An 18,750-nucleotide genomic window follows, 5' to 3' on the forward strand; every position below is an offset into this window, starting at 1 on the left:
TGGACGGCCGGGACCTGCAAGAAAGACTGCGGTGGGCCTTGGGCTGGTGGGACCTGAAAGAACGGCTGCGGTGGGCCTTGGATGACCGGGACCTGGAAAAAAGGCTGTTGGTAGTCGCTGGAGACCGCGGCCACATCGCGGGCCAGGCAGACCGCGGCATAGTGGCCTTTCTTGCCGCACCCTTTGCAGGTGACGGTGCGGGCCGGGTGATTCGCCTGGCCGCAGAAGAAGCAGCGTTGGCCGGCGGCGGTAGCGGGCCGTCTTGCCGCGCAGGCCTGCGGGTAAGTCTGGGGGGCTGCCGCAGCGGGGTGCCACTCAGCCCAGGGGGGCGCCGTGCGAGCGGGGGCATAAGCATGTGCGTTCTTGTGTACACCGTCCATGGACCCTGCCAGGGCCCGTGCCTCAGTAAGGCCCAGTGTGTCCATTTCGAGGAGCCTTCGGCGGATGTCGGGGGAAGCCATACCTGCCACGAACGCGTCCCGAATTAAAAGTTCCGTGTGCTCATTCCCCGTCACTGCTGGGCAGCCGCAGTTTTGGCCCAGCACTATCAGTGCCCGGTAGAAGTCTTCCAGTGTCTCATCTGGGCTCTGCCGTCTCGTTGCCAGCAGGTGACGGGCGTAGACCTGGTTCAGAGGACGGATGTAATGTCCTTCTAGCAGCTCCATAGCCGCAGCATAGTTCGCCGCCCCTTCGATCAAGGGGTAGATCGCCGGGCTGACCCGCGAGCATCTTCTGCCTTTCCGTGAGGGTGTCGGCAGCCGTTTCGAGGTAAGCTGGCAACGTGGATACAGAACTGGCTAGGTCATAGAAGGCAGAGAGTAGCAATGGAAGGATGCTTTTCTAATTGCAGGGCTGTGACCAGTGGTGTTCCACAGGGATCAGTGCTGGGACCTTTGCTCTTTGTAGTATATATAAATGATTTGGAGGAAATGTAACTGGTCTGATTAGTAAGTTTGCAGATGACACAAAGGTTGGTGGAATTGCGGATAGCGATGAGGACTGTCAGAGGATACAGCAGGATTTAGATTGTTTGGAGACTTGGGCGGAGAGATGGCAGATGGAGTTTAATCCGGACAAATGTGAGGTAATGCATTTTGGAAGGTCTAATGCAGGTAGGGAATATACAGTGAATTGTACAACCCTCAAGAGTATTGAAAGTCAAAGAGATCTAGGAGTACAGGTCCACAGGTCATTGAAAGGGACAACACAGGTGGAGAAGGTAGTCAAGAAGGCATACGGCATGCTTGCCTTCATTGGGCGGGGCATTGAGTATAAGAATTGGCAAGTCATGTTGCAGCTGTATAGAACCTTAGTTAGGCCACACTTGGGAGTATAGTGTTCAATTCTGGTCGCCACACTACCAGAAGGATGTGGAGGCTTTAGAGAGGGTGCAGAAGAGATTTACCAGAATGTTGCCTGGTATGGAGGGCATTAGCTATGAGGAGCGGTTGAATAAACTCTGTTTGTTCTCACCGGAACGAAGGAGGTTGAGGGGAGACCTGATAGAGGTCTACAAAATTATGAGGGGCATAGACAGAGTGGATAGTCAGAGGCTTTTCCCCAGGGTAGAGGGGTCAATTACTAGGGGGCATAGGTTTAAGGTGAGAGGGGCAAGTTTTAGAGTAGATGTACGAGGCAAGTTTTTTACGCAGAGGGTAGTGGGTGCCTGGAACTCGCTACCGGAGGAGGTGGTGGAAGCAGGGACGATGGTGACATTTAAGGGGCATCTTGACAAATACATGAATAGGATGGGAATAGAGGGATACGGACCCAGGAAGTGTAGAAGATTGTAGTTTAGTCAGGCAGCATGGTCGGCACTGGCTTGGAGGGCCGAAGGGCCTGTTCCTGTGCTGTACATTTCTTTGTTCTTTGTTCAACTTGCATGCTCCTGTGAAGTCAGACTTCTGCAATGGAACCGCTTCAGATACCACTCCATGAAAAATATAAGACCTGTCTCTGTAAAGGAAAAAGATCGTGACCACTGCTGTATGAAAAAAAGAGACTGTGCCTGTACACAAATAATGAAACTTTGCCACACATGCAATTAATGACCCCTCCCGTTTCCTTTCTCAAAAATTCCTTCCTTCCATGCACCCTCCTGTACACCCTCATTCAACCCTTGACCGAAAACTGAGAAGTTTACAGTCTCCGCAAAGTAACAGTTCCTACAAAATCCACTGGCTCAGAAAATTTAAAGAACTGAAGCTGGACTAAAGCTAAATTGGCTTTTCACACAAAGAAACCAGATGGGTTTTTATGGACTGCTTTTGGTCTGTGGGGCATCTCATGAATGTGCTATCTTATACCGTTATATCAAAGTTGAGACTTAGTAATTGTGACCTTCTTATTAAAAATTGTCACGGATATAGAAAATTGTTACAGGTATCACTTTATGGCTACCAAGAAACACTCTTCTTGGCTTAGTTTCCTTTCTGCAGACTGGTGATGAACATTGTCAATTGGAAAAATGCAATACCACTTGCCCATTTAATCACCTCAGCATAACAAAATAGAAATGTGAAATTACAAAATCTATCCCATATATTATAAGATACTGATTTACTTAATTAATCCATTATCAAATGTCAACTATGTTCTCTTTTAATACTTTCATCATTTGAAAAAGGCTTGCAAAGGCTTAAGCATTCCAAGAGGCTGTGCTATTGTTTTTTTTCTCCGCACCTAGTGGTGCGTAAGGCAGAATTTCATGTGTTTCCAGACGGAGGTTTTTTCTGCTCGTCTTGTCACCAGAGGCTTGTAGCTTGAGGGACACCACTCCACATAAAGCGTGGCTGACCAGGAGTGTCTCCCACTCTTACCACCTGCCATTGGCATGTGTTGGAAGGATTTTGCAGGTTGATACTAAATATGTTGACTGCGTTATGAATGCACCTCCCTTGGCCATCAAGTCCTGGGATGGGACTCTAATCCGGAGCTTCTGGCTCAGAGGGGGATGCTACCTATTTAACTCCTGGTTGACCTAGTACCTTCACACAGTTGCAGTCTTGGGAGTTCAAATATCCACCATCAGATGCTTGTATTTGCTAATAGCATGTTTAAGTTTTATTAATTTGTAAGCTGGAAGGTTTGCTAAAGTGAAACCTATCATGTGAGGTAATGCATTTGAAGGTCTAATACAGGTGGGAAATATACAATAAATGGAAGAACCCTTATGAGTATACACAGACAGGGACCTGGGTGTACAGGTCCACAGGTCACTGAATGTGTCAAGGTAGTCAAAAAGCCAAATGGCATGCGTGCCTTCATTGGACGGGGCATTGAAAATAAAAATTGGCAAGTCATGCTGCAGCTTAGTGAGGCCACACTACCAGAAGAATGTGGAGGCTTTGGAGAGAATATAAAAGAGGTTTAGCAGGATGTTGCCTGGTATGAGGGGCATTAGCTATGAGGAGATGTTGAATAAACTTGGTTTGTTCTCACTGGAACAACGGAGGTTGTGGGGCGATCTGATAGAAGTCTACAAGATTATGAGGGGTATGGACAGAGTGGATATTCAGAAGGTTTTTCCCAGGGTGGAAGAGTCAATCACTAGGGGACATAGGTTTAAGGTGCGAGGGGCAAAGTTTAGAGGAGATGTGTGAGGGAAGTGCCTGGAACTCGCTGCCGGAAGAAGTGGTGGAAACAAGTGCGATAGCGACATTTAAGGGGCGTGTTGACAAATAACATGAGTAGCATGGGAATAGAGGAATACGGACCCCAGAAGTACAAAAGATTTTAGGTTAGATGGGAATCATGGTCAGCTCAGGCTTGCAGCGCCGAAGGGCAAGTTCATGTGCGGTAGTTTTCTTCTTTTGTTTTTTGTGTGTGACGAGAAGTAGAAATCACCTCCAATTTACCGTTTCACCAAGGTCCCAGGTTCGATCCCGGCTTTGGGTCACTGTCCGTGTGGCGTTTGCACATTCCCCCCGTGTTTGCGTGGGTTTCGCTCCCACAACCCAAAGATGTGCAGTGTAGGTAGATTGGCCACGCTAAATTGCCCCTTAATTGGAAAAAATGCATTGGGTACACTAAAATTGTTTTTAAAAGTACTCGGTGAGTCCGGTGGTGTTGGCCACTTTGAAGATCTGGAGGCAGTTTAGGTAACATTTTAAGGTGGGGATCGGGTCGGGGGGATGCCGATTAGGGGGAATCATAGGTGCGAGCCGGGGAGGATGGATCTGAGATGGGACGAGAGGGGGATTAAGAAAATGGGAGGATCTGTTTCTTGGGGGACAATTCGCGAGCTGGGAGAGAAGTATGAATTTGCGCAGGGAGAAGGGTTCAAATATCTGCAGGGTCGAGATTTTATAAGGAAGGTTTTCCCGAATTTCCCAATAGCGCCGGCCTTCTCGCTGTTGGAAGCGGTACTGTCAACGTTGGGGGAGGGGGTGTTGGAGAAGAGGGTTGTATCGCGATTTATGGGAGGTTCCTGGAGGAGGATAGGGTGTCCATAGAGGGGGTTACGGTGAAGAGGGAGGAAGAGCTGGAGGGGGCTATGGAAGAGGGACTGTAGTGTGGGGTGCTGTGGCGGGTGAATGCCTCAACCTCTTGCATGAGGTTGGGGCTAATACAATTGAAGGGTGTATATAGGGTGCACCTCAAATCAAAGATGAGCCGGCTGTTTAAGGGGTTTGAGGATGCCTGTGAGCGATGTGGGAGGGGCCCTCCAAATCATGTTCATATGTTTTGGTCGTGCCCAAAGCTAGAAAGGTATTATCATAGAATTTACAGTGCAGAAGGAGGCCATTCGGCCTATCATATCTGCACCGACCCTTGGAAAGAGCACCCTACTGCAGCCCACATCTCCACCCTATCGCCGTAACCCAGTACCCCCACCTATCCTTTTTGGACAATTTAATGTGGCCAATCCACCTAACCTGCACAACTTTGGACTGTGGGAGGAAAGAGGAAACCCATGCAGACATGGGGTGAAAGTGCAAACTCCACACAGACAGTCACCCCGAGGCTGTAATTTAACCCGGGCCCCTGACGCTGGGAGGCAGCAGTGCTAATCACTGTGCCACCGTGCCACCCATTAGCTTTTGGGAGGTGCCACCCATTAGCTTTTGGGAGGTATTTAGCACTATCTTGGGGGTTTCACATGTGGATGTGGAGCCCGATCCCCTCAAAGCCATTTTCGGGGTTTTGCACTGGCCCGAGTTATGGCGGGTGCGGGGGGCAGACAATTTAGCCTCCACTTCGCTGGCCGCTCGTAGGTAGGCCTTGTTGGGGTGGAGGTCTGCTTCTCTGCCCTGCGCCTCGGCGTGGCAGGGGGACCTGCTGGAGCTTTTGACCCTGGAGAAGGTGAAGGTTTGAGTTGAGAGGGGGGAAGGAGGGGTTCTATAATTCTTGGGGTTTGCTTATTATGCACTTTCGGGAGTTGGTTGCCGTTGAATGCTTTTGTGGGGGGGGGGGTTGTTTTTGTTCTATAAGTCTATGTTTTAGGTTTTATATTGTTGGGGTTGCTCCGCTTTTTTCTTTCGTTGTATGGCGAAAATTATGAAGATATGGCAAATAAAATATATTTTTTAAAAAGCTTCTCTATCTTGACTTCTAACTTAAAACGAATGTGATGAAGAGGAAAATGTATGAACTCTGAGAAGATCAGAGAAAATGAGACAAGTAAGCATGTTTGGCTAGCAATTCTTATCTGTTGAATCCCCAGGCAAAACAACAATTAAACCTTCGAACCCACATGGCTGACGACTGTAAAAATGAATATGCCGCTCAACTGCAGAACTTCAACAGTGAACAGCAGAAGCATTTCCAATTCATTATGCCTCAGATTTTTAAGGTAACTTAGTTGCTTTATATTCTTTCCTGGATCATTGTCCAGAGCCACCTTTGCAGATTGTAGGTGTCTGTATCTCTGTCTCTGTCTTATGTGATGTGACTTGAACATACTAAAAGTAGGAGAACATTTTGTAGTTTGTTAAAATTAACTCTATCATTAATAGATTAAAGTGGATATTCAGTTTGTTTTTAAATAAATTTAGAGTATCCAATTCATTTTTTCCAATGAAGGGGCGATTTAGCGTGTTCAATCCACCTAGCCTGCACATCTTTGGGTTGCGGGGGCGAAACCCACGCAAACACGGGGAGAATGTGCAAACTCCACACGGACAGTGAGCCTGGAACCTCGGCGCCGTGAGACTGCAGTGCTACCACTGCGCCACCCTGATATTCAGTTTTTAGTGGACATTGAAGTATCACCAAAATTAAAATTATTTTGAAAGAAGATAAGATTATTTTGAAAGAGAATAAGGATGGTGCATTCGGTACAATGCTGCATTAGTGTCACCTAGGAAAAGAGTTGGCTGAATCCTAGACATAACTCGGTTTGTCGTGGAAAGAGTGTTGTTCAAATATGCAGCTGTCACTGGCAACTTTTCTTAGCTAAAGTAAACTGGTATTATGCATGGAATAGGTTTGAGCATGACTGGCCTTCCTGTGTCTGAATACAAATGGTTGAGGGTCGAAAAGAAGTGAAATTTGAACAGATGATTCAAGATTAAACACATGCAGCGGAATTCTCTGTTCCTGAGACTAAGTGTTGACGCCGGGGCAGGATTCATAGATTTCTACGACAGCAAAACTGATTCAACGACCATTAAGGGGCTAACACCGGCACCGCGTGGAACACCATCGATTCCAATGGGAAGTGGTGCGCGTTTTGCTGGATTCATGATTGTCACTCAGGAGGTTGACAAACTGCAGCTAAATATACACATTTCACTCTCTCTCACCCCCCCCCCACACACACACACACACACCATCCCAGCCAACAAGATGGCAGCGCAGAGAACGGCACCACGTTTTACAGATGGTTTTAGAGATCCTGTTGGACATGATGGAGGAGTGGTGGGAGACCCTGTACCTCAGCACAGGAAGGAGACTGTCAGCCGCTGCCGTTCACTGCCCCTGGGCGCAGGTGGCAGAGGCTGGCGGTGCCGTCAGCAACACCATCCAGACCGGCCAGTGTAGGAAGAAACTGCATGACCTCAGTGCGGCCAGGGTGAGTAGGCAGCACTGTGCCCCTGACACCAACCCCAGTTCCAAATACCTGTGACCCCCCCGCCCATCCAGGAGGGCGGCCGAACCCGCCACCTCGCACCACATGCCTGGACCCATACCGGCCGGCATGAACATCTTTGGGTTGTGGGGGTGAGACCCATGCAGACATAGGGAGAATGTGCAAACTCCACACGGACAGTGACCCAGGGCCCGGGATCGAACTCTGGTCCTCAGCGCCATGGGCAGCAGTGCTAACCACTACACCACCGTGCTGCCCTGCATGGGCATCGTTGTAGCGGGTCTCCACGTCGGCCTGTGGCCACCGGATAGGTGTCATCAGCCATGACCACAGCAGATAACCCCTATCCCCCAGAAGCCAACCTCCCAGTTTTGGGTGCACCTCAAAGAGGCCAGGCACTGTCGAGTGTGCCAGGATGAAGGCGTCGTGCACACTGCCTGGGTATCGGGCACAAACATGCATGCTGCCCATCTGATGGTCACACACCAGCTGCACATTCATTGAGTGGAACCCCTTTTGATTTGTGTAGAGCAGCCTGTCATCTGCAGGTTCTCATGGGGCGACATGCATCCTGTCGATCACCCTCTGCACCCAGGGCATCTTGGCGATGGCAGCGAACCCCGCTGCCCGGGCATCCTGGTGGGCTCGGTCCACATTAAATTGGATGTATTGTGTCGACTGGGCATATCAGGCCTCTGTGACGGCACGGACGCACCTGTGCTCCGAGCTCTTGAGAAATTCCGGACAGGTCCCCACTCAGTGCCTGGAAGGAGCCCGTGGCGGAAAGGCTCAGGGTGACCGTCACCTTGACCACCGGGAGCGGGTGTCCTCCCCCATTCACCTGCGGTGCCAGGTGTGCCATGATCTGGCAGATCTGACGTAGTGTCCCCCTGCTCAGCTGGAGTCTTGATGGCATACCCAGTCCAGCAGATCCTCTAATGACGTGCGCTGCAGGTACACACGAGACCTCAAGCGGCGCCTCCTTCCTACCTCCTCCTCGGCCTGTTGGGCGGCCGGCTTTCCATCGTCAGTGGCTGCCTCTGCTTCTTTGGGGCATGCTGCACTGCTCCAGCTCCCTCCTCGGGAGAGTGGGGGCTGGGGTGTGGGGATGGGAGGCACTCATAGGGCAGGTGTCGCTCTGTAGTACCAGGGGCCAAGGTGGGTGATCAGTGGGGTGCGCAGCAAGATGGCTGCCTTGCAGGCCGCGGCAATGACGGTCTGTGCCTGGACACTACTCCAGTCCCATGGGCGGGTCAACCCCCACCAGCCAGCCAGCCGGCCAGCGTCAGGACCGGCAGCCCACAGTCGCGCCTTTCCGTGTCCTACCTCCTCTTTCTCCCTCATCAGCCACGGCGCCTGTTTCTCAATTTTTAAAAGCAGAAGTGAACTTCGCCGCCGGGAATTCACACCAGTAGAGGCGGAGGTCCAGGAGAATACGGGGTCAGGCCCGCTAATGATGTGCCAATGGAGTTTAGTGTACGTGCGGAATGGAACACATTGACCCCACTGTTGAGGCACCGGAGAATTGCGATTTGGTACGAAACGGGGCCCACTGCGATTTTGGCGTCAAAAACGATTCTCCGCCCAATCGCTTTTCCCGATTCCACCGTTGGCCGATGGAGAATCCCTCCCATGGAATTTAGGACTGAGAGTCGGAGAATCTTCAAGAACTGTACAGTGGTCACTCCTACTAATACAATCATGGGCAGATACATCTGTGGCAGGTAGATTGGTAAGGATGTGACAAAGTAGTTTTTTTTTCTTATTGTTGGTTCTCTCACCACTTGCCACATGTCCAGTCTGGCAGCTCTGTCCTTGGGACACAATCAGATGAGTCAGTGGTGGTGCCAGTGAGCCAAACTTTATGGTGTGCTGTTGTATCTTCCAATTCAGATAGCTCAACCAGTATTTTAATCAAACGCTTTACAGAGATGTCTTTATTAACGAGGAGAACAAAGGACAACACAAGTACAAAGACAAACCAATTTTATTTAACAACATTATTTGATAATGTTGACCCTTAGTTGATCCAAACAAAATACTAGAGATACCCAAGATTCGTTTATACTACCCATTAAGATGACTTTGGTGTGCAGTGGTTAGCACTGCTACCTCACGGCGCCAAGGACCGGGGTTCGATCCCACCCCCCGGTCACTCTCCGCATGAAGTTTGCACATTCTCCCCGTGTCTGCGTGGGCCTCACCCCCACAACCGAAGGATGTGCAGGGTAGGTGGATTGGCCACGCTAAATTGACCCTCAATTGGTAAAAAATAAGAATGCTTTGGTTGAACCCTGGGCCCGAATCTTGCAGTCCCTCTGGTCCGTCGTCATGAAGGTGGGTCTCGCTGGCAGCTTCCATTCCTTCTTTCCTGCCTGGTCAATTGAATAGGTAGTCATGATCACCTCCCATGTTGAGTCTTCGCTGTTGATCTGTCTTGGGCGTCTACGTTTATCCCCCTCTGTTTGCACTTTTCCAGATATTTCTCTGGCTTTCTGCCAATGAGGCCTCGCGAGGGGTGTCCCAACACCCAATGAGTTAGGTGATGACCACTTGACAGGACACCGGGGTCCCGCCCCGGGTGTCCGTCTCCAGTGGTGTGGTTTGCAAGTATCTTCTTGCTGTATATGGTAACAGTGGGAACTCTGGGCGCCCGAGTGTCTGGCTCAGTCTGGTCTACCTGTAACAAATCGGTGCAGATCAATAGGATTGATGATCTCCTGATGGATGATTGACAGGGCATGTCCAGACATGTTCTGGCAGTCTGTCTGTGGGCTGTGTGTTTGACTTTCTGGCCAAGTCCGAACTCCCATCCTGCCTGAGGTTTGACTGCAGTTTGATTTAAAGTGCCCAATTCTTTAATTTAAAATATCCAATTTAACCGGGCCTAAAACTAGGTCATGTCCGGTCATTGAAGCCATCACCACCCAAATTACATTCCATACACAGAATCCTAAACAACCTTCCCAATCTATTCTTTTACTCCTCAGCTTGATTTTCACTATTTTATGCTCAATGTTTAAGCAATTTGAAATGTCCCCAATCACATGATGATTATTATTGATGCAAGTTGTCATTGCTGACATTTTGTCAAAGAATTGTGAGACATTATCCTCGGAATTTTTGCTCTTTTAAACCACTTGTCAACTAAGTGATTTGTATAATAGTGTGAAACATTTATAAAGTATCCTAAATGAGAACTTAATTTTTACAGAATCTACAAGACATGGATGAGCGAAGAATTGTCAAGTTAAGTGAGTGTTACAGAGGATTTGCAGAAGCTGAGCGTAGAGTTACTCCAATTATCAATAAATGTTTAGAAGGAATGATCAGTGCTGCAAAATCTGTGGATGATCGCAAAGTAAGTATTGTTGAGAGCAAAAATGTAAAAGTAAGCAAATTATTTAAAATCTGTGCCATTATTTCAATGTCAGTTAATTGTCAGTGTCTAGAAGCTTGACCTGGGGCAGAATTCTCTGAGAAAATGGCAGCATCAGATTTTCTGTCCAGATTTCTGACACTTGCCAGAAACAAATCAGTGGGCGTGTTTAGCGCCGTCACTCTGATAGGGCAGGGACCCTTAGAGCCAGAAAGCCTGCCCCCCCACCACCATACAAGGAGAAGCCTCCCATCTCTAATGGAAAAGGGTTTGTCCTCTCTTGGTTCCCCCCAGCAGTGTCGGGGGCACCGCCCATCCTCTGCCCTCAACCCCAGTGCTGTCATAATATACACCAGTATATCATGGTGCAGATACACACACACTGATGGACACACAGCAAGACCAATCAACACACACAACATCGCAGCCAATCACCAGTTCGAGCACACTCACTATAAAGACAGGGGGCATCAGAGTTCCCGCTCATTTGGGGTGGAGCCTCCTACAAGGACAGAGCTTACAGCACAGATCCTCACCATGTGCTGAGTGCATAGACTGATTCGGACAGGCATAGGTCTTTAGTTTAATCTAACATCGTGTTAACCCACAGTGAAAGTATGTTGAACGGTTTCTAACTTAATAAAATAGTGTTGCACTATTTTAAGTGTTGGTGGCCTGTATGTGTTCCACGGATCCAGAGCACCCAACACATCATGATACCAGGAGTTGAGGGATATTAGAACTTCTTAGACCTACCTGCAAGTAATCTGCCTTCCACCAGCATACAGTCATCCTGCAAAATGGACAGCGTCCGCCCCTTGCCGCCGCTCCGCATCACCGGTAACCTGGGGGCCAACTGGAAGATATTCAAACAACGCTTCCAGCTCTACCTGGAAGCCACAGACCGGGAAGATGCCTCGGACACCAAGAAGATCGGTCTCTTCCTATCCACGGCCGGGGAACATGCCATCCACATTTTCAATTCTCTCATCTTTGCTGATGATGAAGATGAATCAAAATTTAAGATGGTCCTCCTCAAGTTTGACACTCACTACAACATAGAGGTGAATGAAAGTTTTGAGCGCTATGTATTCCAACAGCGTTTGCAGGGTAAGGATGAACCTTTCCAGTCCTTTCTCACCCACCTCCGCATCCTTGCGCAGTCCTGTAATTACGGGCCCACCTCCGACTCCATGATACGCGACCAGATCGTTTTCGGTGTTCAGTCGGACCCCTTACGCCAGCAGCTCACCCTAGCGACCGCCATCGAGACCTGCGTGCTACACGAACACATCACTAGTCGGTATTCCCACATCCCGCGGCAAGGTCCCCACGAGGCAGAACGGGTCTAAGCAATCGAGCAACTCCAGGACCTCAGCCTGGATGAGGGTGGCCATTTCGCACGCTTTTCGTGGACTGCCGCGCTTATGCGCACCGAACGAAGGGACGTCGACGAACGTACTGTGCAGGCGCACACCATGTACGGCCGCACCGCGCATGCGCGGTGGCGCAGCGAACGTACTGACGCTACAACGTGCGGCAACTGTGGCTCTGCCCACTTAAAGCGGCAATGCCCGGCCAAATCCCGACTGCCTGAGATGTGGCAAACTCGGACACTATGCTGCTTTATGCAGATCAGCTCGGCCTGCCAATTCGTATTGCTCCGGCCAGCCTCGCAGGAATGTCCGGGCCATTCAATCCACGGTCACCGAGTCCGATGCGGACCTACTACCCGATATTGACACTGAGGACCCGAAGGCACCTTTTCGAGTCGGTATCGTTACAAAAAACAGGGTGTCCCCGAAGCAAAGAATCCAGCCTCTATCGGTATACAGCATCTATCCAGACGATGAGTGGTGTGCCACCCTTACGGTCAATCGATCCCAAATACGGTTCCGCCTGGACACACTTGCCTCCGCCAATCTCATTGCGCGGTCTGACCTCCAAAGCCTTCATGTCAAACCAGCCATCCTCCCATCAGCCTGCCAGCTATTAGATTATAATGGCAATGCCATTGCTGCCAGCGGCTCGTGTCAACTTGAAGTGACGCACAGGTCACGCAAAGCCATCCTTCCCTTTGAAATCGTGGCTCCTCAAAAGCACCCCTGCTTGGCGCGCAGGCATGCAAGCTGTTGAACCTAGTTCAGAGAGTTCACTCTCTCGCCTGCTGACGCGTCTGCCTTTCAGGACACTGACTTCAGGGCGCAGCTCGACGCCATTATCAACCAGTACCACGTTGTCTTCGAGGACATGGGCATGCTCCCGTACACCTACAAGATTTTATTAAAACCGATTGCCACACCTGTGGTACACGCACCTCGCAGGGTCCCAGCACCCCTTAAGGACCGCCTCAAGCAGCAGCTGCAGGACCTCCAAAGTCACGGAACCGACCGACTGGGTCAGTTCCATGGTATGTGTAAAAAAGCCTTCCGCCGAATTGAGAATTTGCATTGATCCCAAGGATCTAAATCGCAATATCATGAGGGAGCATTATCCAATTCCCAAGCGTGAAGAGCTCACATGTGAGATAGCTCACGCCAAGCTCTTCACCAAACTCGACGCCTCAAAAGGATTCTGGCAAATCCAGCTCGATAAATCCAGCAGGAAACTTTGCACATTTACTACCCCCTTTGGCAGATATTGTTGCCACAGATGCCGTTCGGGATCATATCTGCATCAAAAGTGTTCCATAGGATTATGGAACAAATGATGGAAGGCATTGAAGGTGTTTGCGTCTATGTGGATGACGCAGCACGGTAGCATTGTGGATAGCACAATTGCTTCACAGCTTCAGGGTCCCAGGTTCGATTCCTGGCTTGGGTCACTGCCTGTGCGTTCTCTCCGTGTGTGCGTGGGTTTCCTCCGGGTGCTCCGGTTTCCTCCCACAGGCCAAAGATGTGCAGGTTAGGTGGATTGGCCATGATAAATTGCCCTTAGTGTCCAAAATTGCCCTTAGTGTTGGGTGGGGTTACTGGGTTATGGGGGCAGGGTGGAGGTGTGGACCTTGGGTTGGGTGCTCTTTCCAAGAGCCGGTGCAGACACGATGGGCCGAATGGCCTCCTTCTGCACTGTAAATTCTATGAACATAATCATTTGGTCCACCACCCCGCAGGAGCATGTTAGTCGCCTCCAGCGCGTATTCAGACGTATACATGAGCATGGCCTCCGCCTCAACAGGGCCAAATGCTCTTTTGGTCAGACGGAACTCAAGTTCCTTGGGGACCACATCTCCCAATTGGGTGTGCAGCCGGATGCGGACAAGGTAGCTGCCATCACAGCTATGAAAACACCGGAGGACAAGAAGGCAGTCCTCCGATTTCTAGGCATGGTCAATTTTTTAGGGAAATGTATCCCTAACCTCGCCTCTCATACCACGGCTCTCAGGAACCTGGTCAGGAAGACAACAGACTTCCAATGGCTCCCTGCCCACGAGCGCAAATGGAGAGAACTCAAAGCAAAACTGACCACGGCCCCGGTCTTGGCTTTCTTTGATCCAGCAAAGGAGACCAAAATTTCGACCGATGCCAGTCAATCCGGCATTGGGGCAGTGCTCCTCCAACATGATGAGGCCTCATCATGGGCCCCCGTTGCAACTGTGTCACATACGATGACCCCCAAGGAACAACGCTACGTGCAGATAGAAAAGGAGTGCCTGGGCCTTCTGACCAGTGTCGTTAAGTTTCACGATTATGTCTACGGACTTCCTCAATTCACCGTCGAGACCGACCATTGCCCGCTGGTCAATATAATACAGAAAGACTTGAACGATATGATGCCTCGCCTCCAGCGTATTCTTCTCAAGCTCTGGCGATATGACTTCCAGCTGGTATACACCCCAGGCAAAGACCTCATCATTGCTGATGCTCTCTCCAGGGCAGTCAACACTCCATGTGGCCCAGTGGGATTTGTCTGCCAGGTTGACGCCCATGTGGCATTCGCGGCCTCCAATCTACCTGCCACGGATGAACGCCTCGTCCAAATTTGCCGCAAGACGGCGGCTGACCCCTTGCTACAGCGTGTCATGCATCACCTAATGGACGGGTGGCTCAAGGGCCAATGCCCTCAGTTCTATAATGTCAGAGATGATCTGGCAGTAGTAGAAGGGGTTCTTCTAAAACTGGACCGCATTGTCATCCCGCATAGCATGCGCCAACTTGTACTGGAACAACTACATGAGAGCCACCTTGGCGTGGAAAAGTACCGCCGACGGGCCCGAGAGGCAGTGTACTGGCCCGGCATTAATGAGGACATAGCCAACACAGTGCTCAACTGCCCCACTTGTCAGCGCTTGCTGGCCCAACCACGTGAGACCCTGCAGCCTCATGAGTTGGTCACGTCACCATGGACCAAGGTGGGCATCGACCTGTTCCATGTGCTGGGTAGAGACTATGTCCTGATTGTGGACTACTTTTCGAATTACCCGGAGGTGATACGGTTGCACGACATCACCTCGTCTGCCGTCATTCGTGCATGTAAAGAAACATTTGCTCAACACGGCATCCCGCTCACGGTTATGTCGGACAATGGCCCCTGCTTCGCCAGCCAGGAATGGTCCAACTTTGCCAGGCGGTACAATTTTGCCCATGTGACATCCAGTCCCCTGTACCCCCAATCCAACGGCAAAGCGGAGAAGGGAGTACATATAGTCAAACGGCTCCTATGCAAGGCTACCGATGCTGGGTCCGATTTCTACCTTGCCTTGCTGGCCTATCGCTCCGCCCCGCTGTCCACTGGCCTGTCGCCAGCCCAGTTCCTCATGGGTCATACCCTGAGGACGATGGTGCCGTCCATCCATGTCCCAGACCTCGACCACGTTCCGGTCCTTTGCCGGATGCAGCTGTCTCGTGCACAGCACAAGGCGGCTCATGACTCCCCTGCAGCTGATCTCCCTGCTCTGGCTCCAGATGACAACGTCCGCGTCCATCTTCCGGATGGGGGCTGGTCTGCAACCGCTATTGTCCTTCGACAGGTGGCCCCCCCGCTCATTCCTGGTTCGTCTACCGGATGGCTCTATTCTGCGCCGCAATCGACCTGCCCTTCGTCTCGTTCCACGCTCGCCACGTGATCCTCCAGTGTCGCCTCACCCTCCTGCTGACCCTGCCACGGACTATGCAGAGCTCCCTGTCACTCTGCATCCCCCTGACTCTAACGCAGTTCAGCCAGCTCCTGAACCAGCGGCTCTCGACCCATCCTTGAGGCGGTCAACCAGAATTCGTCGCCCACCTCAGAGACTGAATTTATGAACTTTGCGGACTTATAGACTCTCTGAATTGTTTTGTTGCTATGTTTGATCGTTTCCCTGGTTTGTATATAGTGTTGATCTCGTTATTCTTGTTGCATACTGCTTCTCTGCACCAGGCACCTTCCCATGTAAGTAGCTTAGTTCTCATGTATGTAGTTCTGCAAATATGTCTTCGCACCCCAGACGTAGTTAGGAACATTCTCACCATACATTATTTATTGCCACACATACATTCTTTCATAAAAGGGGGGATGTCATAATATACACCAGTATATCATGGTGCAGATACACACACACTGGTGGACACACAGCAAGACCAATCAACACACACAACATCGCAGCCAATCACCAGTTAGAGCACACTCACTATAAAGACAGGGGGCATCAGAGTTCCCGCTCATTCGGGGTGGAGCCTCCTACAAGGACAGAGCTTACAGCTTACAGCACACTCCTCACCATGTGCTGAGTGCATAGACTGGTTCGGACAGGCATAGGTCTTTAGTTTAATCTAACATCGTGTTAACCCACAGTGAAAGTATGTTCAACAGTTTCTAACTTGATAAAATAGTGTTGCACTATTTTAAGTGTTGGTGGCCTGTATGTAATCCATGGATCCAGAGCACCCAACACCTCAAGTGCCTCCAGGTACCTCTGCACTCCCAGCATGGTCATCATGTAGTGAATCATGTCATTGTGATGTCATGCCGCCATATGGGGGGGTGGGGGGGATATGCAGAACTGGTGGCGACATTCTAAGGGACTGGAAAGTGCAGAGTAAAATCCTTTAATTATATTTAAATTTAATTCACCAGCGGGGGAATGGGGATGATCTCAAACCGTGATCTACCCTGCGCAAATCTTGTTATGGCCCTCTCATGCGATTTAGTGGCCATAACGGGATTTGCGTGTGCATCAGATGGGCCTAAAAAATCACACCTCTGGTCCTGGTCTGGTTGCAGGTCATTTTTTAAATTATTAACTAGTACAGTGGAGCTGAGGGCAGGATGTTGCATTGGGGCAGGGTGGTGTGGTGAAGAGAAATGCACCCCACCCCCACCCCAAATTGCGAATGGTGTCCTTGCAGTCAGCATCACAGTGCATTAGTCATGATTTTACAATGTTTTTTAACTTTTGGAAGGGATTAGCTGAGAACAGCACAAATAAGTGAAAGTCAGGGCCATTATAATCAAGCAATATAAGTAAGCAAAGTAGGGTAAGGGAAGTAAAGTTAGCATAAGGGAGATAAATTAACAGTATTCTTATATAAGCATAATTATCTTTTAAAATGTGAGTAAATAAGGGGCTTAAGGGTATTCCAGGCAGGAAAGCTCGTGCACATGATATGCTCCTCCTGTGCTATGTGACAAATCATGGAAGCTTCAGTTGTCCCTGGTAACCTCATGTGCAGGAAGTGTGTCCAACTGCAGCTACTGGCTAACCGCATTTCGGCTTGGAGCTGAGGATGGGTCGATTGTGGAGCATCTATGATGCTGAGCAAGTTAGGGATAGCATGTTCAGTGACATAGTCAAACTGCAGGTGAAGATTCAACAGGCAAAAAAGGGCATGGGTGACCACCAGGCAGAGTACAGGAAGGCAAGTAATGCAGGAGTCCCCTGTGGGCATTCCACTTTTTAACAGATCTCCTGTTGCGGGAGATGACTTTGCAAGGGAAACCAATGGCAACTAACTTCATGGCAGCATAGGTAGGTCTGCTGCACAAGAGAAAAGGAGGAAGTGATCGGGGATTCAATTATTAATGGGAACAGACAGGTGTTTCTGTGGCTGCAAAAGAAACTCCAGGATGGTCTGTTGTCTCCCTGGTGCCAGGGCCAGGGATGTCACTGAACACCTGCCAGGCAATCTGAAGGGGGAGGGCAAACAGACTGATTGTGGTACATATTGGTACCAACGATATAGGCAGAAAAGGGAATGAGGCCTTGCAAGCAGAATTTAGGAAGTAGATTAAAAAACAGGCCTAAAAGGTAGTAATCTCTGGATTACCTTTGGTATAGTGAGTATAGAAATAGGAGGTTAGTCCAGATGAATACATGGGTGGAAAGATGATGCAGAAGGAAGGGCTTTAGATTTCTGGGACATTGGGACCATTTAAAAAATAAAAAATAAAAATTATTCAACTGTTTTCATTTTATACATAATCCAAAAACAAAACAACACAACCAATCCGAATAAAAGGCCCCAGTCCTACCCCTCCCAAAACACCTAACCCCTCCCCACCTTCCCATTTTGCAACTAACGGCTCTAGCTCAATTTTCAGAATCGCTGACATGGTGCTAAAGAAGGAGACCCAAAAACCCACAAGCTTGAGACACGACCAGAACATATGCTCGTGATTGGCCCGACCCCCTGCACAGCGCTCGCACTTGTCCTCCTGCAAAGAACTGCCTCGTCATAGTCCGGTGTGCCCTCTACACCACTTTAAGTTGTATTAAGCCAAGCCTCGCACAGGAAGACGTGGAGTTTACCCTCCGCAGGGCCTCACTGCACACCTCATCATTCAACACAGGCCGCAACTCCTCCTTCCCCTTGGCATTGGGACCATTTTGGGGGATTGTGGGGCCTGTACAAGACAAACGGGTTGAACCTGAGCCAAAATAGGACCAGCATTCTTGCAGGGAGGTTTGCTAGTGTTGTTGGGAGAGTTTAAACTATCTTGGCAGAGGGAATCCTGAGAGAAAGTTCAGCTGGGAGAGATGCACAGTCAAAATTAGAAGAGACAGAATGTGAGTCAGGGAGGCATAAAAGTTATAGGCCAATTAAGTCACAAAGGAGTTTGGCAAGAGTGGATGGTATTTACTTTAATGCAAGGAGGCTGACGAATAAGCCAGATAAGCTGAGGGCGCAAATTAAAACATGGGAATATGATGCCATTGCTGTCACCGAGACATAGATTAGCATAGAATTTACAGTGAGGAAGGAGGCCATTCGGCCCATTGAGTCTGCACCGGCTCTTGGAAAGAGCACCCTACCCAAGGTCAACACCTCCACCCTACCCCTATAACCCAGTAACCCCACCCTAAGGGCAATTTTGGTCACTAAGGGCAATTTAGCATGGCCAATCCACCTAACCTGCACAT

The 18,750-nt window shown here is 49.8% G+C and overlaps 1 protein-coding gene across 4 annotated transcripts in view; it reads left to right on the top strand.

Moving 5' to 3' along the window:
- Positions 1-18,750, top strand: part of fnbp1l (formin binding protein 1-like) — a 269,825-nt gene that overhangs the window by 203,357 nt on the left and 47,718 nt on the right. For all 4 annotated transcript variants that reach the window (XM_072510515.1, XM_072510516.1, XM_072510519.1 and 1 more), the window contains exons 7-8: positions 5,666-5,794; positions 10,248-10,394. In XM_072510515.1, the coding sequence (XP_072366616.1) occupies positions 5,666-5,794; positions 10,248-10,394 (276 nt within the window). The remainder of the gene's footprint in view (positions 1-5,665; positions 5,795-10,247; positions 10,395-18,750) is intronic.

Source organism: Scyliorhinus torazame, chromosome 7 (genome assembly GCF_047496885.1).
Source record: "Scyliorhinus torazame isolate Kashiwa2021f chromosome 7, sScyTor2.1, whole genome shotgun sequence".
NCBI classification, from domain to species: domain Eukaryota; kingdom Metazoa; phylum Chordata; class Chondrichthyes; order Carcharhiniformes; family Scyliorhinidae; genus Scyliorhinus; species Scyliorhinus torazame.